At 36.8% G+C, this 23931-nt stretch overlaps 2 protein-coding genes across 11 annotated transcripts in view; both read right to left on the minus strand.

The window, feature by feature from the left end:
* pcm (5'-3' exoribonuclease pacman) overlaps window positions 1–8476 on the minus strand; it is an 84000-nt gene extending 75524 nt beyond the window's left edge. For 3 of the 4 annotated variants that reach the window (XM_069844295.1, XM_069844293.1, XM_069844294.1), the window contains exons 1-4: window positions 8151–8374; window positions 7932–8063; window positions 7730–7824; window positions 2861–3074 (exon numbers count right to left, since the gene is read on the minus strand). In XM_069844295.1, coding sequence (XP_069700396.1) covers window positions 2861–3074; window positions 7730–7824; window positions 7932–8063; window positions 8151–8225 — 516 coding nt within the window. In that variant the 5' untranslated portion in view covers window positions 8226–8374. Of the gene's footprint in view, window positions 1–2860; window positions 3075–7729; window positions 7825–7931; window positions 8064–8150 lie in introns of all 4 variants that reach the window. The other variant, XM_069844292.1, reaches the window with a different exon arrangement.
* Window positions 8477–16518: 8042 nt separating this feature from the next.
* Window positions 16519–23931, minus strand: part of pico — a 405804-nt gene continuing 398391 nt past the window's right edge. For all 7 annotated transcript variants that reach the window (XM_069844300.1, XM_069844296.1, XM_069844297.1 and 4 more), the window contains one exon: window positions 16519–23525. In XM_069844300.1, coding sequence (XP_069700401.1) covers window positions 21951–23525 — 1575 coding nt within the window. In that variant the 3' untranslated portion in view covers window positions 16519–21950. The remainder of the gene's footprint in view (window positions 23526–23931) is intronic.

Below are 23931 nucleotides of genomic sequence, written 5' to 3' on the forward strand. Positions count from 1 at the left end.
TTGAAAAATGTCTCAACAACAAAAGCACGATGCTGTGCAGTCCATGACTACATGATCACAACATGGCACTGAACAAGCTGACAAATGATGATCGATCTGTACTTGCCCAGTAAATGGCATTCTAAAACCGTCTAACTTCTTTGCAGCACCTTGTATTATTTGCTGAACTCCAGGGGCGATTTCTCAGGGCATGCTATGCTTGCTGCGCAAGCCCAATATTTTCGTAGAATGTGTATTTCTCAAAATGGGATTACGTACATTAAAATTTATTTTGATTTTTGGAATACTGTATAGGCGTAATACCATCCGCAGGTTGCACACCGCAAGTATCGCAATGCTTGCTTGTTTCTCGGAGCTACAGGAAAGACGTAGAAACAGCGAGAATATGATGTGCGCACAAGTGCCTTCCTTCTTGGTCCGACCTAGGCGCACATGCTTCTGTTATATGCTGTTTGAAGCTCTGGTCCGAGAGCTACACCAACGACTATTTAACGTTACACAGAGCAGTATTGACAGTGGGAATGTGCTGTGATTTGCGAGTGCAATGTAATTGTATGAGCGGAATGCATGTGTTACCTGCTGAATGTATTATTAATTATTAAACATTAATTTGAAGTATTGCAATGAGTTCGGAATTGTGTGTTAATGAAATCTTAAATCCATTTTCCCGAAGGACTATTCAAGAGAAGACAGACATTATAGAGAATATGTGTGCTCGTTCAGTGCAGCTGAATACAACAATATGCAATGGTTGGCAGGGTCGAAAAAACTAAATAAACTGTTTTGTTGGCCGTGTTTGTTATATTATATCGAACTTTTACATCTGAAAAGCGAATATGATCCATGACTCATAATGATTTCATAATTATAAAATAAATTATTTATGAGGGTCTGATTATTTTTATTAATTATGAATTATTATATCCTCCCATCTTCCCTTATGAATAAAAGAGCAAGCCTAACTTTCGTGACTAGCATTCACCCCTGCTGAACTTCTTATATCATTGTGGTAATGAATAGTGTCTTTGTGAGTAATGCTGACTTCTTTTGTTTTCCTTTATCTGCTGGCCAAAGAAGTCCTATTCACTACAACTCCAACATACTGACCATTGATACATGACTAGAGAATAATATATAGTAGAGCATCGATTATCCAAAACAATTGGGGATGGGGGTGTTCGGATAATTGATTTTTCGGATAACCAATCATTTACGAAAACAAACTGTACCGGTGTCATAAAGTATGATACAAAGAAATATTGATATTAAACACAAAACTGAACGTACAGTACTTGTATATATTTTGTATCACACGTCTCACAAATAACACACAAAACTGACTAGCCAAGTTTGACAGGTTCAAAACGGCCATTAAAGTAGGTCTACAGTTTAGGAAAAGAAGTCCAACTTTTTTTCTTTTTGCTTCAGAGCTGAGACTTGTTTTTTTGCCGCTAAATCTCGCAAACAGCGCTAGCGAAACTTCTACATGGCGTGCGCGCAAATTCAAATTTGCCGACTGGAACGCTTTCAGTTAACCGATGTTTCGGTTGACCGGTATTCGGATAATCGATGCTCTACTGTAATATGTAATTTAAGTTGTTTGGAAAATTGAGAAACAATGCAGTAATGACTTGGTGCTTGTCACAACATTTTCATTTTCAAACTTATTAAACGATTATCATGTTTTTATATTGTAAAAATAATAAAAATTCAGAATATAATACTAATATTTACTACATTTTAACATGTCAGTGAAATATTTTGTTCAATTATTGTTCAATTTTCTGGAATAGAAAATATTTACTTAAAAGAAACATACTTTTCATTCTCCAATTTTTCAAAAATTAACTAGCACAACACCTTTTATAACAATTCACTCCTTCAATTTCTGAAGCACTCCAAGCAAATAGGAACTCCATATCGAGAGCATGGATATTTGTTTTTTCTCTTCAAATGTGGAAGCCATGTTGTCTAGAAGTCCTGCTTTTTCCGCCTTGTTTACATGTAGATATGACAGTTATACCACACAACAATCCGAAAAATTAAAAGAAACAACAAACACATGTATATTAAATACACGCAGGCAACTACTATAGTACGTCTGTGAGACTGATTCAAACAAACTGAACTGAATGTCACTTGAGAAAAAAATTGAGATAACCTGCGTGACCTTCTCGTGATGCAAGTCTCGTCCGAGCTGAAAGGTAGCCAAAGCAACAGAGGAACTGCTTGAAAATAAGATAAATAGAGAAGGTGGAAAACAGGGAGTACTTAAGAGTTAACACACTCTAGTGATAGACATGTAATGTACGTAAAATATGCATCATGTAATTTACGTGGCCAACCCTGACAGCATTCTGTCCAAGCCACCCATTTGACTAACATTCTGGGATATCCAAAAATTTTTAACATTTTCGGAAACAAACGGTCTATACAAACTCATTTGTAAAGTTACCTTAACTATTAAAATGTTATGCAAAAAAAAGAAAAAAAAAGAACATCATTTGGTCAAATTTTGTGTCTCCATTTCGTGCTTTATTTTTTAAATAAAGAACAATATCCTTTTTTAATAAAAAAAATTACATACTGTACCATTTAGTGTACAGTAGTATTCCTGGACGAAATGACTCGCAAATACTGAAGATAAACAAGATTTGTCCTATAGTTCAGGAGGAATTGATACATGGACAAATTAGCATACCTGTGTGGTGAGTGCAAAAAATGTTTTTCTCCTGAAAATTCCGAAATCTATTTGTTTTGCAATATCACAATATTTTCTCTACACTTTGCACAATGATAAAATATAAATAAAGATAAAAGATTATCCTGAAGGAAATAAAAAAGGCAGCTGCTTGTTTACCTCGTGGCCAGACAGGATAACTTTCACTTTCTGCCACTGACTGTCAGTAGTGACTTTGTATGTGACGAAGTACTTCAGTTGTTCATGCAGCCTGGCCATGAACTCAGTCCCAGGTGTAATGCAGTTCGAATCAAATCTCTCTGCAGTGGGCAGTGCTTCTCCACGCTCGCGTGCCTTTTGTTCAAGTAGTTCAGCCTCTTTTGCTGATCGAAACCTAGACAGCAAAATCTTCAGTTAACAGTATCTGACTAAATCAATGAATTAACATTTCAGTGCTTTCACTTATAATAATCACGTATTTGCTCATGTGGGCTACTATTGTAGCCGATTACAATTTTGCCTTTATTTTAATCTGTTACAATTTGTAATTATTTTTTTTTTAATTGTTCATTTTCAGATCATATTTTTTTATTTGATATACATTTTATTTTTGAATCTATTTGTACAGAGAGAGTCAGAACTTTCTCCGCAGTGGCAGACACACTTATATCCTGGTGTAGGTTGGTATTTCTCCCTTTCCTTAGGGGGCAGCCACGCAAACAATACCGGCGCGTCCTCGGCAAGGTTATAAACACAACCACCCTTCAGTCAGTGTATTGCAGCCAGCAAGTGCATACATTCCGTGAAATGTTTTCAGTTGAAGAACGAGCTTTTATAGTGGAATATGTGTTTCCAGAAGGTGACAAATACAGTGAAAAAGTGAAACAAGTTTAGAGAACGTTTCCCAAACTCTAATTTACCTCATTGGGATACAGTGCGCGATCTGGTAAATAAATTTCGCCAGACAGATTCCGTGCAAGATGCTCTACGGTGTGGGAGGCCCACAGTTTTAACGGAAGACAAACTGTTAGATATTTCTGATCGAATGCTAAAAAGCCCTAACAAATCGGTTAGAAAATTGGCACAGCAAACTGACATATCCTATTCCAGTGCGCGTAGAGCATTAAAGAATGAACTAGGATTACGGCTGTATAAGGTATCGGTAGTGCATGAACTAAAACCCACAGATAATGAGAAAAGACTAAATTATTGTGTTTGATTTCAAAGATTTATTCGTCGTCATGGTCTTAATGTGTTAGACAGAACATTATTTACAGACGAAGCTTGGTTTCATCTTTCAGGTTACAGAATACACGGATCTGGTCCTGCGAAAACCTTATGCACTACATGAAACACCATTGCACTCCCAGAAAATTGGGGTATGGTGTGCCATATCACGAGCACGCATTACAGGACCAATTTTTTTTAATGACAAAGTAAACTGTGAAGTTTATTGCTCAGATATATTGTTTCCTTTTATTGGGCAATTAAATGAAATTGAATTAAATAGTTGTTTCTTTCAACAAGATGGTGCCACAGCTCATACATCTATCCGATCTATGCAATTGTTAGAAGAGGTTTTCAGTGAAAGAATAATTTCACAAGGATTGTGGCCGCCAAGATCCCCCGATCTAATGCCTCCTGATTATTTCTTCTGGGGAGCAGCTAAATCTAAAGTGTACCAGACCAATCCTACCACGATTGATGAATTAAAATATGCAATAACAGATTTTTTTCAATTCAGTGAGTCAGGAAACTTTGATCAAGGTTTTTGAAAATAAGGTGAAGCGGGTAGATCTATGTCTTCAAGAAAATGGACGACATTTTCAACATCTTCTGTAGAGTAGGTAAGTGTTTTGGAATTTCAATATTATTTATTTATTATTGCCATATTTAGGATTTGTCGCACCCCACTATCTCCTGGCCTAGTTGTCTGATAAGTGGTGCCTTATTGGTATCATTTGTGAGGTTCAAACTTGTCTTCGGACAGTTGACTAAACAACAACATTCATTCTCCGTACCTAGTGCACTCTCGTTTATTCCACTAGTGCGGAGAAAGTTCTGACTCACTCTGTATTTATGTGAAGTTGCTTCGAAAATAGAGTTACGGGTTTAATAATCACTCTCACTCTGGTCAAGTCACAAACTATAACACCACTGATGCACTGTTACAAGTGTGCAGGAAAGATACACAAAAAGAAAATGTCGTCACTTGATTCACGAAGATATCATAGCACTATAACAAAAAATGGGCTATAATAATAGCCCACGTGAGCACTTAAATGTTAGTTACATGTATGCAGTGTCACTCACGAAATATATATATTTTTTTTATTTTATTGGGTTATTTTACGACGCTGTATCAACATCTAGGTTATTTAGCGTCTGAATGATATGAAGGTGATAATGCCAGTGAAATGAGTCCGGGGTCCAGCACTGAAAGTTACCCAGCATTTGCTCGTATTGGGTTGAGGGAAAACCCCCGAAAAAACCTCAACCAGGTAACTTGCCCCGACCGGGATTCGAACCTGGGCCACCTGGTTTCGCAGCCAGACGCGCTGACCGTTACTCCACAGGTGTGGACTCACGAAATATATCAATATGGTCACTTACAGAGGTCATGTCCTGTAAAAGAACTGATACGAAGATGGAAGTAATTTTCAGCAGTTATGCAGTATTATAGGGGCATGTGGTAGCATAGTGATTTAGGTGCTATGCTACAAAGCCGAAGGTTGCAGGCTTCATTCCCAGTGGGTCATGAATCTTTTCAATTACACTATGGTCCTGGGGTCGAATCAGATTAGGTTTGTCAGATCTCGCATTTAACATCACAAAATCTTGTCCCATACAGGTCTCATAAAGGACACCGAAAATCCCATATTAACGAGCAGTATCCGTGCGTTTTTTTTTTAAAGCAAGATGTAAAGCGCTGCAGCAAGGCCGTTCTTTTATTACATTTGCTTCACCGTCGCTCCAGCAGCGCTGTAGCAAGTGTGCAGCAAATCAAAAGATCGCTTTACGAGTTTGCTGCACGATCCATCATGGCGGAATGCATGTTTTGGTCTTTTGCAATGTTTATTATTGTTAAAATCATCTAGTAATAATAATTCTATATCATTATCATGGAAGTCGAAACTATTTAACATGTTCGGTTCTTTTAAGGTTACATTTATTACTGAAGTAATAGAAGCCAATATTAATTGTCCACCATTTTACAGTCACTTGACCTACTTACGTTTTTTTTCGACCCTCATTTTGCTGTAGAAAAGGCATGAAGCGCTTTACTGAAGCGCTTAAAAAAAAAAAGCATGGTATGCCATAGACTGTCAAAGTTCTTATTTATTTTTTTCCCCCCAATTTTTTTTGTGGATATTATGTTGTAGAAAATATCACAGCAATCAGTATTTTATTAAGGACAATGTCTTTAGGAATGTGACAATAAAACAAATAAATTTCAATCTCTAGCTTCTTCTGTTTCAGTTAAAATAATTTTACTACTCAGCCAATAGTTGTGCAGCATTAATTACCGATTGTTGGAGTGTATGTAGTATGTGTGATCACGCACGCGCACGCGCACGCACACACACACACACACACACACACACACACACACACACACAAAAGTAGATCATTTTTTAGCTGTAGCATTGCCCTTCATTGCCCTCGATGCACAACTGTTGCTTGGGAATAAAATTACTTTTATCTGAAACAGAGATAGTTGGATAGAAGAATAGAACAAATGAGCGACCAGTTTTCCTTTAACAATTGCGTACTACGAATAATATAAAGTACTAAGCACGTGGTTTTTACTTCCTGGTATCCAATACTTTTCATAGAATAACTTAGAACTATTCACTTGTTGTACATAGTGATGAATGGATCTATTGCCGCCATATTGTCCACATCATGAGCGACCACCATTAAAATGTAAAATATGATTGTTCGATATGTCGAAATATGACCTCCTTCGACAACAATCTCTATCTCTACAGACACCAAAAATGCTTTTATACTGGTGTGGTCCAGGCCCCAAAAATCCACTGTCCAGAAATTTGCATCTCCACTGGCACTAAAAATGCTTTCTTGCTGTGATGCAGTTCACTTCCCCAAACATCACGTACAGAAATTTCCACAGACCTGGACAAATTACATGTCTCATCAGCACATGCCATTAAGGTGACGATACTCTCTATACTAATCGTAGTAAACAATTGTTAAAAAAATGGTGCAGTATCTCCGTTGGTCTAGTTCTTCTGTAGAATTGTCGAGTTTCGAATGTATTTGTTGTGACGTTTCTAAAAACACTTATGTTAATTAAAAAGAGACTGTTTCCGTACAAACAATAAAGGAACAGACTAAAAGACTAAAAACCGTTGCCTATCTATGACATAATGTCCGTAAATACGGGGATTTTGGTGTCCTGTATGGATTTCATACAGGACAAGACATCCCGTATGATAGGCATGGACACCTAGCAACTCTATCAAAGTCTGTTGTCCTATTAATTCCTCCTGGATCTCTTGCGGCAGTGATACAGTTAATTTGGAGAATTACCTACGTTTCAACTCCTATTAAGCTTAATGTTTAAGATAATTATTTATACTTATATTACATTTACTATACTAAGATTTTTTCTTATATTAATTAGGCTAATTAATTATTCAACCAATCTAGGAGACTTTCAGACTAATATGTTATAAAATTTTATGTTCTCAATCAACTGATCATACAATCATTTCTCGGCTGTCACACTTCCTTCATTTGACAGTAGGAAACGTAAGCAGAGAATATCAAAGAAAAGTGCTTGTTGTCAGCATGAGTTGTGTAACTTGTTGTAAGCTCTTTCTTCCAATAGAATCTTGAAATCTTGCTGCTAAATCAGACAAAGGTATTACAGAAGATATGTACTTCTTTAATTAAAAATAAACAATGGTACGTAATGACAACTCACGAAAAAACAATAAACACATAAACTACACAAGGCTACACATTTACAAGCATGATATTTTATGTATTTCATTTAGTATTTGTCGCCTATATATTGCTTACCTACGACCTCTTTGTTGATTCATTTTGGCTCTTGGAGCAACACCATCAACAGCCATAAAGAACAGTTTCTGTGGTTGAATCATTCGAAATAAAACCTGTAAAATTAGAATACGTAATTAAGATATGATTAGAGTTAATCCACTTCAATTTATAGTACAATTTGAATTCCTCAAATATCAATGTATTAAAATATTTGACTCACCTCAATGTAATGAAATATATCCTTAAAGATTTTTTCTTCCGTTATTCTAAAATGTGGGTCAAAATCGTTTGGATGTGAACACATGTGAATAATACCATTCATATCCAAGTACAAATTGTCAAATTCAGGAATCTGTAATTACAAGAGAAAGGTAATTCATCATCAGTTGGTATAACCTTAACACATTTTGCAGCATTCTTAATAATCCAAAAACACTACCTGATATTCCTTAACAACTTCACTTAGACACGGATATCTTTCACTTATCCATCTAAAAAACTTCGGCACACCCATTGTAGGATATTATAAATATAACGATTAAGATAAAAGAGCCACACCAGACACAAATGTTCACCACTTTAGCAAATCAGCACAATATCTAACAGTATTACCAATATTGGTAAGAAACACCAATAATACAGGAAGCTTGTTCACTATCATAAAAATTCAAATTTTTCTAAAAAACAAATTGCGGCCTAATGTAAAATTTAAGTGTTAAAAGTACTTTAATTAATTTTCCGACATCTACAAATGTTTTATTTCTGTTATGTTTACATCACCGGATATCGATTTCAAAATGTAATGTGATTTCCTAGTCGTGCCATCTGTAAAATTATTTTAGTACTAATATCATTTAACCACGGCCGACTTGATGTGCTCGCTTCGCTTCTCCTGTAACTACATTGCAAAAGGTCGATTGTTGAACAGCGGGATATTCAATTTATTGGAACCGTCTTCTTCTTCTTCTTCTTCTTCTTCTTCTGCTCCTCCATCCCTTTGCAGTTCTGGATAACCAATGTCCGTTCTGTGACTATTGATCTGTCCATTGCCGATATGGTCAAATTTGTAATCCTTTGAGTATATGGAAAATTGCTCCATTATAAGTTACCAGCCTATAGCTGGGTAAGTCCAGTGGTGGGGCTGCCACCTCTTTGCCTCATGGACCTGCATGCACTGTCATCCCAGAAAGTCGACTAATACATTTTAAGGTCAGTTTTGTCATGCCTATAATTTCTAAACTACAAGACATATTCCAATGAAGTAAATAATGATGGACAGTCTAAGTCAGGGGTTGTCAGCACTTGCTGAAATGGGTAATGGGTAAGGAGTGCACATTGGAATATGCACCGTCGTGCAGAAGGGAGAGGGAGAAAGTATACCCGCCAGCAGCCTGGATGCACGCTAGTGCATCTCTTATCCGCAGGTAAGAGAGCTAGCCCGAGGGTGCACTTTGCTGATGATCGCTGGTCTAAGGATTAATATATCCAATGTGACCTTGAGTTGGAGCAGATGACGTCATCTCGCGATACGCATGAGAGGGGAATACGGCTTTTCTGTCGGGGTTTGCTCCCTTGGTCGATAGGGCCCAGTTCTGCCACTCCCTGGTTTCTCACACCAGCCTGTCCAACATGAGAGACCTCCACGAAGATCTATGCTACTGCTAGTATAGCTTGATGAACTTTGAAAATCGCAACCCCACCATCAACTACAAGGTATTACAATTGTTAGACGGGAATTTCATATCTATCAAACCATAATAATTATTATAAACAAATTACATACAATCTTTCACCTTTCAACTTCAGGTATTGACAAATAGACATAACAGTTGTCCTTGATACGATCCGCAGCAACCTGTGTTCGTTGGTTCTGTTTGCTCCACAGCTTGAAGCATTTTGTCATGGAACTCCTTGAATTTTTTTTTTTTTAAGCTTGTATTTTCTAGTGAATGTTCAGAATCTTGCAATCAAATTTAGCATGTGGCTTGCACACCAGTGGTGAAAACGTGGTAGTATACTTCCTGCATAGTTTTCCAGTATTATGATTTTGCTTTATGTATTTCCTTATATATGTTTTGTTTTCTGTGTTTTGCAATAAGCAGGGAAATGTCTGAAACAGTACCAGTACTTTACTTTCCTAAAACAACTTACCTCACTTATGACAGATTGCTTTAAATTTTCTATTAGTTGCATACGCTCATCTCCAACAGTATTATTATGTGTTTGAGCATGCTTGGTGTTGTAATGTGGCTCAATGTTACATTTTTACTATAACAGTGTTCACACACTAAGCGTTTGGCATGTTCGCCAGTTGGAACAGAAAGAAACCGTTCCTCTCATTGGGAATTTTAAATCACTTTAAATGTAGTGCCGGTACTTGTTCTGTTCTCTTTGTAAGTTCTCTTATTGTTGCATAAAATACTTCAGTCTCCAATAATTTCATAGTTAGATAATTATACTTACTTACTTACTTACTTACTGGCTTTTAAGGAACCTGGAGGTTCATTGCCGTCCTCACATAAGCCCGCCATTGGTCCCTATCCTGAGCAAAATTAATCCATTCTCTATCATCATATCCCACCTCCCTCAAATCCATTTTAATATTATCTTCCCATCTATGTCTCGGCCTCCCTAAAGGTCTTTTTCCCTCCGGCCTCCCAACTAACACTCTATATGCATTTCTGGATTCGCCCATACGTGCTACATGCCCTGCCCAACTCAAACGTTTGGATTTAATGTTCCTAATTATGTCAGGTGAAGAATACAATGCATGCAATTCTGTGTTGTGTAACTTTCTCCATTCTCCTGTAACTTCATCCCTCTTAGCCCCAAATATTTTCCTAAGCACCTTATTCTCAAACACCCTTAATCTCTGCTCCTCTCTCAAAGTGAGAGTCCAAGTTTCACAACCATACAGAACAACCTGTAATATAACTGTTTTATAAATCCTAACTTTCAGATTTTTCGACAGCAGACTGGATGATAAAGTTTCTCAACCGAATAATAACAGGCATTTCCCATATTTATTCTGTGTTTAATTTCCTCCCGAGTATCATTTATATGTGTTACTGTTGCTCCCAGATATTTGAACTTCTCCACCTCTTCAAAAGATAAATTTCCAATTTTTATATTTCTATTTCGTACAATAGTCTGGTCACGAGACATAATCATATACTTTGTCTTTTCGGTATTTACTTCCAAACCTATCTCTTTACTTGCTTCCAGTAAAATTCCCGCGTTTTCCCTAATCATTTGTGGATTTTTTCCTAACATATTCACGTCATCTGCATAGACAAGCAGCTGATGTAACCCGTTCAATTCCAAACCCTCTCTGTTATCCTGGACTTTCCTAATGGCATACTCTACAGCAAAGTTAAAAAGTAAAGGTGATAGTGCATCTCCTTGCTTTAGCCCACAGTGAATTGGAAACACATCTGACAGAAACTGACCTATGTGAACTCTGCTGTACGTTTCACTGAGACACATTTTAATTAACGGAACTAGTTTCTTGGGAATACCAAATTCAATAAGAATATCATATAAAACTTCTCTCTTAACCGAGTCATATGCCTTTTTGAAATCTATGAATAACTGATGCACTGTACCCTTATACTCCCATTTTTTTCTCCATTATCTGTCGAATGACCTTATCTCTACCATAATAAATAAATAAAGAACGAAATAAATAATAAATAAATAAACAAATAAAGAGAGAAATAAAGAAACAAAAAAGAAATGAAGAAATAAAAAATAAATAAAGAAAGAAGTACTGGTACCAGTAATTAAATAAGTAATTGGGTAATAAATAGAAAAGTAAATGAATTAATTAATAAAGGAACAAATAAATGAATACAATACAGTATCAGTAGGTCTATCCATTTTACAAACTGCGAGAGATGTTACTGCTTGGTTACGCTAGGTTTGAATGAGCGACATTGTCTGTTTACATTTAGAATAGGTTTCCAGTACACCAGGCGCGGCCACAGTACAATATGCTCGCCATGAGCATGTCTGATCTAGATTCATGTCCCTGGTAGTAAAGTGGAGTATGAGATAGCATTCTGCATCTGTTATGGTCCTCTCAGCTATTCTCTTCTACTACTTCTTGTCATGGTTTCCCCTCTTTTTTCAACATCTCTCTTTATTTGATCATCCCATCTTGTTTATGTCTTCCAACAGGATTTTCCCCTTTTACTTTCAGTTGCAGTGCATTCTTTGGTAATCTCTCTTCACCCAAAATATTTCTCAAAAATTATTTTTAACTTTATCTCTTCGTTTTTTCTGTACTATATTTTTAAGGACTTTCAGCTCTGTTGCCTGAATTCTGCTCTGATCTTTTTTTTTTTTGTCATAGTCCAAGTTTCTGCTGCATATGTCAAGAATTGTTTAAAATATGAATTATCCATGATTTTCTTCTACTTTGCAGATATGTTTCTGTTCTTTAGTAAACCTTTCGCTTGTTGGTAACATCTACCACTATACAGTATACTTCTAGTAATTTCATGTCGTATCTTACCATCAATATTCACTTCACTTTCCAAATACTTTAAGTTTCTTTACTTACTTACGGCTTTTAGAGAGTCCGGAGGTTCATTGCCACCTTCACATAAACCCGCCATAGGTCCTTATCCTGAGCAAGATTAATCAAGTCTCTACCATCATATGTTGACTCATCACACAATCATCTATGAAGCACCACATATCTCCACCTGATCACTTTCTATTTTTCAATATGTACTCATAACTTTGCGTCATGATGATTGCTGCAGGTTACCAGATATAAAGTCCAGGATTATAATGTCCATACGTCAAAATGTCCATGGAATAATGTCCACATTAAAAATGTCCATGTTAAATCGACAGAGTCAAAATGTCCATAGTTCTATAATGTCCACTTGACTCTGATGTTCAGAGTCATAATGTCCATAGCTCTATAATGTACATTATATCCATTGTTCATGGTAGTTATAGTAACCTAAGTAAAAATTTTCAAATGAATTTTTTAAAGACAGAAAGAAATCTTCAGTTAGTGCCATCACAGAAGAGTAAGCCACTTCTTTCTTTTCGTGGATACCTGTACCAAGATTATGACTTTAATAGAGATAGGACAAAAATATATTGGCGATACAAGATCATGAACCTCCCAAGCTTGAAAGGCATGCAGCACACAAACAACACGGTAGAAGACTGGCACAATCTTCTTCACTGTGTGATGGCTGTACAGTACATCCATCCACTTGGCGATTTATACAGTGCCTAAAGTGCGAAGAAAATGAAATTTGGACAAAAATATTGCAAGCAAGAGTGAGGCATACACAAATTAAAGAGCCAGGAATGAAATGTATTTGATGAATCAAAGACAAATTCTCCAGATTGTTAGAAACTACAACAGGTACAAAGAAAAAGGAGAAATTCTCTTAAATCTTAAAAGTATTAGTTACCATCTTAAAAGTGGGGCTCCGGTTCCCGATGATTAATAACTTATTGATACGAGTTATGGAATAAAATTTATTGTGTTCTATTCAAGCAGAATTTTCTTTTGAACTTGGACATTTTGACCTAACGGACGTTTTATCATATGGCCTTTCTGTCGTATGGACATTTTGACCTTATGGACGTTTTATCATATGGACGTTCTGAAGTATGGACTATATACGGTGGACATTTGCTGCAAAGCATTATCCTATTCAACTTTGTTATTTTGTGCATCTACAGCAAACATTGTAATTTCTTTGAAGACTTCTATTTTAACGTAAGTTATCTGGCAATTCTAATACATTGACTTTGTAGGACACTACTTACACTCAAAAAATATTGAAACCTACTTTTGTAAATAATTGTACATCCAAATAACTGGTTTTGCTCGCAATTCTTTGTTGGTGCAGTCAGCAATATGACATTGTTTGTATCCAATGATTTTATATTCTTCGTCATGTATTTTGCAAGGTCATATTACACTTGCATACTGTTCATGTTTTTGTGTTCATAATATTGATATATGTTGTCGACCTGGTTGGCGAGTTGGTATAGCGCTGGCGTTCTATGCCCAAGGTTGCAGGTTCGATCCTGGGCCAGGTCGATGGCATTTAAATGTACTTAAATGCGACAGGCTCATGTCAGTAGATTTACTGGCATGTAAAAGAACTCCTGCGGGACAAAATTCCGGCACATCTGGTGATATAACCTCTGCAGTTGCGAGTGTTGTTAAATAAAACATAACATTTAACATTTTGATATACGTTACTCTTTTAGATCTGATGATGTTACACACAGCAAAAGCGCTAGTCACATTATAATTGTAACTATGATCCCAGATCATATATATATATATATATATATATAACAGATTGCTCATCCCTATGTTAAAATAGGTGGCACTTTGAAGAGAACAACCGCCAGGATTGCCACCTGTCCACAATAAACAAACACGAGATGGCAGTACAATCGCTACTGCAATTCAAATGGGAGTTATGACGTGACTCCTTATGTTACAACTAGATGGCAGTATAGTAAACCTGAAGAAAGTTGTTACCATCAAGGCCTATAAAGTTGAGCAATCTGGGTATATATGATCTAAGGCAGTGGTCTTCAGCACAGAGCACCCTGGGGCTAGCATCTCTTACCCACAGAGAACACACTGCACTATGGTGCACTCGTAGCTGCTAGCGGGTATGCTACCTCTTCCTGCTGCATGATGGGGCACATGGGACAGCTCCGCTTACCCTTTACCCATTTCAGCGAGTGCTGACGACCACTGAGCTAGGCTATGACCTAATGTTTTTATTTGTATAATTCATTAGGCTAATAAACTAAGACAGTTATTGAAGGATTTTATCAATTATTTTATATTATTATCATCACTTGACAAACCGTGGAGAGAAGTATCAATGTTTCAATGAATCACAACGCATTACATCATTTCCCTTGTATACTCACTTCTAGAGCACTATTACGACATGTATTCCAGTTGTCATACTATACGAAATGTATACATGTATTTTTGTTCCAAGCTTTAAAAGAGTAACAGCTGCACTACTAGATTTGTCTAGCATTACTATATAAGTTTGTACATAGAACTGCAGAACGCATTAGTCATGTGTTTCTTATAAAATATACGAGTATAAAAAATATAAAATATTGAAAGCTAAAACTTACAACTAAGATGAAAATCACAAAGACTATAAACATTTTAACTATCGACTGCCTGTAACACTGTTTGCATTCCATTTCACACACGAGACCTGATTTTGATTATTCCTGTTCGCAAATTCCAAATGTGCAGCACATACAGTAGCGTGCAAATTAATCCAAACACGACATATTTTTACATTTTCTGTCATTGTTGGCCTCACAGCTGCTCATACCGCTTTAATTGACATCTGTAGTACGTGTAATTCCATCGTTGAAGGTCTGTCGTTATTTTTTTTATAATATGTGACATTTTGCCTGTCGTTTTGTACTTATAAGCATTTCAGTTGCGTTGAAGTTAATACTGCAATCCTGTGTACATTCTGTCGTCTTCACAAATGGATACAACTCTATGAAAACGGTCTAAAATTATAACATTAGCAGAGCATTCTTCTATGACACAGAGGCAAATTGCTGCAGAATGTCACATCAGTTTGGCTACTGTTAATTCGATCATAAAATGATACAGGGAGACTGGATCCATCACACCCCAGAAAAAAGGAAACTGTGGCCGGAAAAGGAAGACTTCACCTGCAGATGATCGTTTGTCAGGAAAAGTAAATTAAATCCTAAACTAACTGCTGTCAACTTAACCCGCGAGTTAATGGCTACCACTGGGGCGAATATTCACGTCACAACAGTGCGACGTAGGCTTTTGGAAGCTGGACGAAGGGCTCGTAAGCCTATTAAGAAGCAACTGCTAACCCTTGTTACGTGCAAAAAACGCTTAATGTGGGCAAAAATTACATCAACACTGGACAGTGAATGACAGGAAGAATGTACTTTTTTCTGATGAGTCTCATTTCGAGGTCCACGGCCACTGTTTCTTACATACGGAAAGGATCCGAAAAAGTAACACCAGCTCATCTTCAACAAGCACCCAAATACCCCCTAAAGTAATGTTTTGGGGTTGTTTTACACATGAAGGGCCTGGAGCATTAATACCTATCAAGGGAATGATGAATTCTGACAAACATATTCACTTATTGGAAACCAGAATCGTACCCCAGCTGCAAAAATCATTTCCGGATGGCAGAGGTGTGTTCCAACAAGACCTGGCACCATGCCATACGTCTCGAAAAACTACAGAATTCTTCAATAAGAAGAATATTCAGGTACTCCCCTGGCCAGGCAACTCACCCAACATCAACCCCATTGAGAACTTGTGGTCAATTTGCAAAAGAATGCAAAAAATGGATTGTTCTACAAAGGAGATGATGATTTCTGCCCTCATTGGTGTATGGTTTCGCGATGAAGAAATGAAGAATATTTGTGGGAAATTAGTGGAATCCATGCCATATCGTCTCAGAGCTGTTATTAGGAACAAGGGAGGCCACATAGATTACTGAGGTACTGTATGTCTTAGATCCTTTTTTTATCCCGATTGAGTGTTTTTGCATAAGTAATTACGTTGTTCGGATTAATTTGCACACTACTGTATTATGTATGTTTACTTTGCGGTTGCTCGACTCATCAGATGGACAGTAGTAATATACAATTAATTGAGGCACCGAAACACAGAACAATGATAATCATGTAATGAAAGGAATTATGATAGTTGAATTTTAGGAAACTGAACTAATATGTAAGGGATATACGGTATGAATGAAACAGCCATACTTTCTTGATTTCTTTATTAACATTTCTGTATAGCAGCAGACTGGTGGTTGGTAAGGTAAACAATCAATGGCAGGTTAGGGCCTGCTTAAAACATGTCAGTTATATAATGAGTCTGTTCAGTTTATGCAAAAAAAGTACAAAAACACAATTGAACACATAAGAGAAGAGTACATAAGCAACAGCTACATATCATTACATTAACATTAGTATGTTTGTCACTTACAGAGCAGTCTACATGACTTATAGCTGGTGAGGTAGCTGCAATTGGGACAGGACGAAGAAGGAAGTCTCTTTGGAAGAATAAGGGATACTTATGTGTACCTATGCATTTAATCAAAGTATTTTATTATTTAAGTAAATTTTTACATTAGAAAGTGGACTAAGGAAATTATCCGGAGCATAGAGTAACAAAAATATAAAGAGAAATATGTATCAATGTTAAGCATTTTGTATGTTTATGTAAAATACAGACTAAAAGATGGAGCATTTCATTAACTAAATACCTGCTTATATATGCAGTAAATTGAGTTACTTATAAAATTGGCTCCTGAAGCACTTAAATTTACTAAATAGCATGGCATGCAACAGGTTTTGTACTGTCTTATTTCTTATGAAGGTTCATACTTGTCAACACGAAAGTTACAAGAAATCTGAGCTGAAGAAATTTTAATCTTTTCTTTTCCTTCCTTCTTTGCAGTTACATATTTACATTGAAATAGCTATGTTTCCTCGTAATAAACTTTAATTAATAACAAATTAGATAAAATTTAACAAGAATGGCCATGTTATGATAATTTTAGTTACATTATTTGTGGTATTTCATACAGGTGAATCCATAATATTCCCAAATACAGCTCTAGAAGGCAGGGAGAGAAGAATATACAATATTGTCCCAAGTACCCAAACTAAATTAGGTCCAACTACCAACATTATGGATAGAACAGGGCGAAAGAAGGTCAAGACAAGTCACAAATATGAGATGAACAGTACAAAATAATATGAAGTTATTATTCTGCATTATATTCTACAGACGATCAACGTAATAAGGCAAAGGACTTTTTATGTGAACAAACAAATTTTAATTTTGTAAACGGAATTTCATAATTGAAGGTCATAAAAGATCTTTTGGTGGCATGGCAAAACAAAATAACTGAAAAAAATACCGAGATTTAAGTGGCTTGATGCGCTTATCACATTTCAATACTCGATTAAACAAATAACTGAACAAAAAATGATTAAGTTACCTGGATTACAAAATTCTAATTATTACACACTTAGATAACTTTTTAATGTAACAGTCTGTATTAATTAGCTTTCTGCTTCTTGAAAGGGAAAGTTATAATTTAAAGGTTACTAATTATTTGAGCCACTTCGTTTTAATTGTAACCAAACTTCGAAATACTACAATGCAGAATATTTAACCATTATTTATTTTTCTTTCTGCTATAATGTTAATCTGTAAAGAACAGTATTCTCACTTAACTTCCACAAAAGCAACTTATTCATTTAGGATTAGTGGCAAGCAATCCTGTTACGAAGATTGAAACTGTTATTTTAAAACTCAACTACCGGTATATTTTCTAATTTTTTCAGACATTACTTTTTAAGACTAAGTAGCCAATTGTACCAGTTTCTGTCAATAAGTATTTCTTATCTTCTCTCCCAAAAATAACCCCACACTAGGTTCCGGCATGTCTTCTTAAAGTACTGAAAACTTTTATTTTATACATCTTGCATAATGTTAAGGAAAAGAAGTACAACATTATGTGCAATCTGCACATTGAAACCACTTGAATTTGCTGTATCCATCATTATCAAAAGCACGCATTAAGTTAATTAGTATGCATTAATAATGATTTAACTCTAAGAATGTAGGAGCAAATTAAATAGAAATTTGTTGCTGAGAGCTCAAAATTTAATATTTATGTTCTCATTAGTATCCCCATTTCAATTAATATTCAATAAATGAAAGCAAATTTTCTGATGTCAAAATAAGTTGCTTAATGTTGAATGTCAGGGAAGTTAAATGTGTTACCTGTTAAATACATACGGTAGTAAGAAAATGACTAACAATTCAAAATTTTGTTAACCTCCCCTATATAACAAAATAAAACCTAAAGACAATTTTAGAGATAAAATTTAAATTATACGAGTGAGATTGTGTTTTAATATAACAGGTATAATACTATAAATACTCGAGAAGAAGTAGAGTTACATTGCAATATAAAAACAGCCCGATTTATTTCGTTTAACTTAATGGCTTTCCAACATTTATCCTACCTCTTCCTAAAACAAAGACTTTGAAGAACATAATGTGGTGGAAAAAATGCTGAAGATAAAAGCAGTATATAACAGCCTAATATAAACAGAGCTACCTCAGTGCTACAAGTCGTGGTATTTCAAATTATTTAATTTATAAATGCATTTTTTTTTCTTACTTTATAATAATGTTAATAATAAGTATATTTTGTCTCGTCATATTTGTCGTTTTACATTTTTTTTTCAACAACAGTTATATGATTTAATTAATTAAATATTACAGACACACTGTGTCTATGTACAAAACCACGAAGATTAGAGCAGCAGACGTGTGCACACATCCGCTGGGCTTGCTTCTCGCTCCCAATATCTGGATATTGGTTTCTTTGTCTGAACTCTTTAAGTTGGGGTTACAAATTCGCATATGTTACAGTTTTCAATAGGTTTCGTCCATTTTTATGAATAACTTACTAAATGGAGAAACTATAACCAACAAAACATTTTTGGAAATGAAAAGGTATTTAAATTGTATGCTATCGAGTAAAGTTTTTCCTTCAAGTAATTTCAGAGTTTAAAAGATACAGAAAAACTTCACTGATTTCGATTATTGTTTTTACTAACAGTAATTTTTCCAGAACATGTACATAATACTTCTGCCTGATAACTAAGAATCACAGGATTTTAAGCATCATCAGACACAACACACCTTTCTGTTCTGTGTTACGAATTATGGAGTTGGATTGGAACTCCCAGAAATTACAGTTGAGACAGCTGAATCATATTTATCAGTGAAATCACTATGTTTCCTAAGGCAAGGATAAAATAGTATAAAAACCTATAAAAGTTAGTTAGCGACAAGTTAAAATAAATTAACGATAACATGGTAGATAAACTAATTAATTGTATGCCAGTTCCTCAAATACAGCCAGAACAAACATTTATGAATCATACAATTATGAGTTGGCATGAAAGTGAAGTATTGAAAATTCTTAACGATATCATGATAAAAATGAAACACTTACTTTTAATATAAATTAAATTAATGTTTGATACATTTGGCAGACTGTGAAATATATCTTAAAAATAGGTATTAAATAAGTTTCCAGGTAATTGCGTGGAACTTATTGAAAGAGTTACGATTTTAACCTGATTCATTTATCTTTGTTTTTATAATCAGAGTTTTTGAAAACTAACGATTATAAATTAAGTTCTACTGTATACTGTTTGTATGCACAAATGAAGTTAAACTTTTAAAACAAATATTTAAACCGGACTTTACCTGTTTTGATGTTTCTGACAGTACTTATTTTCAGAAACACACTTAAAATGACGCATTATCATTCACAGCCACATCAGATCTTTTTCATATAGAATATTTCTCTTCCAGCATTATACCAGAAATTTTCTGTACATAATTCAACTATTTCTTCTAACCATTTTTCATGAGGAATATAAATTGAAAACAAATACGCTAATTTATATAACAGTCACTATGATATTTATTTATACAGTAATAAAAAGACTGTTCTCAAGAGCTGATCATATTACACAGATAAAAAAAGAGCCCGCAAATACTATCTCATGCTCTTTTCAAGATTAAAAAAATTACTTTTGGGAGGGGAAAGAACGGGACCACGTCGAAAATTATAGATGTTGCCAGGACGACCAAGATAAGTGCTATAATGAATTTAAAAGAATAATTATAATAACAGTAATGCATGTGTGGTACAATCAGAAGAGATTTAGGAAATAAAACAAGGAAGGAAAGACAATTAAAATTCTATAAGGCTATAGCAGTTCGATCCCTCTTATATGGTAGTGAGAATTGGGTCCTAAGACAGAAAGAAATTAATAATATAAGGCCTACAGTCATCAGAAATGAAATTTCTAAGAGCAGTCAAGGGCTGTACAAGACTAGAGCATATAAGAAATGAAAGCATAAGTGAGGAATTAGAAATTAAATTATAATTCAGCAAGTCGGTGATTATAAGAAAAGATGGATCGACCATTTACAGAGAATGGATTATGGAAGGTTTCCGAAGTTGGCATGGAATTATAAACCACGAGGAAGACGGGACCCTGGCAGACCAAGAGTATTGAGCCAGAACAGGCCATGAGGCCTATACCATGAAGAAGATGATGATGCAAGTCACGAAACAAGATTTTTTCTACAATTTTTTTTTTTTCAATGGTGTGTATCACAACACAAATAATAAGTTGATCACTTACAATCACCAAACTCTGGTTCATGGGCTCTATGAATAAAAACTAAGCAAATTGATACAACTGTGTCTGTAAATGAATGTTACGGAATCTTTAAGTAGATTGTGTAACATCTTATAAATCATTCTTTAAGCAAACCGGTATATGAATTTTTCTCATTTTGAAGGCTGGAGAGATTTGTAATTCTTTTCTCGTCTATATAAAATGCTCAGCTGTTACTGCAATTTAGTGCATAATTTATTAATTTTGCAATGCATGTAGAGGGCACTTTAAGTCTCTTTATAACGCCAGTCCAGGAAAATAGAACTCAACCACCTAGTGAGAAACACTGCAAAGGCTGCATCATTCTACAAAAACAAAGACCCTGTCAGAACAGTTGACAGTGCCATGTTTCATTCACATGATAATCTGATCTTTGCAGAATAATAGTCGTAAAGTAAGAAATGTCACATCGTGTGATATATGAAAGAAGTGATACTGAATTTGTAACCCATACTTGACACTAAAGAGACAGACCAAGAGAGTTCTAACTTCTCTCTCCGTGAAACCGTAACACGATCGTCATTCATATCTAGAACTCTGGCAACAACACAAAACCTCTGTTTCTTGCTCCAGACTTTGGGAACACAAGTAGAGGACAGTCTTCACCAAGATAAACATTCATTCACTCCGACCTCAGACCATTAGAAATGTCTTCAATTGCACTGTGTTACTGCACTTAAAAAAATTCCATCAAAGCATTCATCTAACTAATCTTCCAAAAAATTATGTACACATAAGAATATATTTATATTATAATTGTACTTTAAAAAATCAATGCACCATTAAAAATTTGTTGAATAGTCATCACACATGAACAGAAGTACAACACAGGGGCCGCAGAAACAAACAAAATCGAATAAATTAAGTTGTATTGTCTGCATGGGAGTGACTAGCGCTGCTTGTACTGTCAGTGCAGCCGCGCCGTGGACAGCTGCGTGGTCTCGCTGCGCTTTGGGGGAGGCGGCGGCGGCCTCTTCTTGTTTGCTATCGCCATGGCGACACTGTTGGCCTGCTGCCTGCTGTAGTAGTCCACAGAAGATGGCACTGTCTGACTCCGAGACGCGTAGGTGACTTCTTGCACCGAGGGGTTGCCGCCTACCAAGTAGACATTCTCGTAGAGGTTGTCCCTCGTGCCGTAGTGCTCCTGCACCCAGTTGCTCACATTTGTCTCACGGTAATCGGCAACAGGGGGAGGTGGATCGCGGAACCCTAGCACCTCGTGTGGCGTCGTGGACGAATCCAGCTTGCATTTCTGTGCCACTTGCCACTTCTTGCGCATGATTCGCTGCAGGTCCTTCAGGAAGTCCTTGGGGGGTGGTGTGAGGGTGGAATCCGCGTCCGACAGCCTCTTGGGGCTGGGGGTGGTGCTGAGTCTCGTGCTCTCACTTCGCTTGGGTGGTAACGGCTTTTTGTTGCTGCCATATGTTGGGGATGAGGGGGTGGTCGCACCACTACTTCCTCCACCAATCTCTTCCGGGGTGAAGTTAAATGAGATCTTCTTTGTAGCAGTCCTTGTGCGCTGTTTCGTTAGCAAGATCGGGCTCTTTGGTGCAACAGCTGACTGTGGAGGTGAAGGTGTGGCTGGGCTGTTGGGACTCTTCGGACTAGATCCAGATGCGTACATCTCGGCATTAGTGATAGATGCCTTGCGGGCCATAAGAGGAGAGCCTGCCTTAAGCTCTGCCAAGTAGGGGGGAACGGCATAGTGAGACGAACCCCCACTGTCCTGGCTCTGCTGCCGGGACAGGGAGCCTTGCCTGGATGCGACGGGGGTGGGTTTGGGAGGCACACGTGGGGTTGTGGAAGCCCTAGGACTGGAAGGAGGAGAGAAGCATGGCGGTCTTGTCCTGGTGGGTGTCGTGCAGGGAGAGAGGACGTTTGTAGGGGTGGATGATGTCGATGACTGTGGAGTAGGGAGCTTGTTCAGTTGGTGAGGTGGAGGTGGTAGATTCTGCTGCTTACGGAGAGTGGCAGAGTCTATGCAGGGACTGGGAGGAGGGGGTAAAGAAAGGAGGGAGAGGGAGCTTCCCCCCAGGTCTGTGTAGACAGGCAACTCGGAAGGTGGCGGGGGTGGGGGAAGGGAATCCAGACTCAGAGTGCTCTGGAACATCTCGGGAGGGGGAGGAGGTAACGCATCGAAAGCTTCGCCTCCGTCCTGTGACTCATAGCTGAGGGGTTCAGGCTGCTTGGCTTCAATCCCGTTCTGCATCACCTCGTTTACTGGAATTCTTGCTGGAGACTCGACAGGACTCAGCTCAAGAGGACGCTCTCTGATCGGTGTGGAAGCATTGGAAGATGAGCCAGAGTTCGAACCTCGATGGTGATTATGGCACCGTTTCAATGTACTTGAATTGCTCCCAGACTCCTCTGACGAAAGGTTTGATGAGCGCCGCCTGCTCTGCCTGGTGCCATTCCTGGTCAATGTGCCACTTCGTGACTCTGTGTCAGGTGGGGACGATCCTTCTACCACAGTCTCGCCAACCTGACCAAAGATAAAAATTACTTTCAATGATGAATGTGTTTATATACAATTACATGACCAAACTTAATGTGATAAACAATGGGCTTCAGAAAAACATAATACCATGACAAATTTAGTAATCATGGGACATACTTCAATAAAAATACAGTATTTCACCTTTTGGATTCATAAATACGAGGGGGATCCAGGAAATAACGACCGTTTTGTTGTAATAATTAAAAAAAATATATATTTATTTGAAAAAACAAAGTCTGTTACATAACTGCAGCTTCCTTTACTTCTCTACATAATCACCACCTACATTTAAACATTTGTCGTATCTGTTCACTAGCTTTAGAATTCCCGTGTTATACTCCTCTGCCGCCAGTTCATTAAGCCAGGTGTTCACTGTCTTCTTCAACTCTTC

The sequence above is a fragment of the Periplaneta americana genome, chromosome 13 (assembly GCF_040183065.1).
Source record: "Periplaneta americana isolate PAMFEO1 chromosome 13, P.americana_PAMFEO1_priV1, whole genome shotgun sequence".
Classification (NCBI taxonomy): domain Eukaryota; kingdom Metazoa; phylum Arthropoda; class Insecta; order Blattodea; family Blattidae; genus Periplaneta; species Periplaneta americana.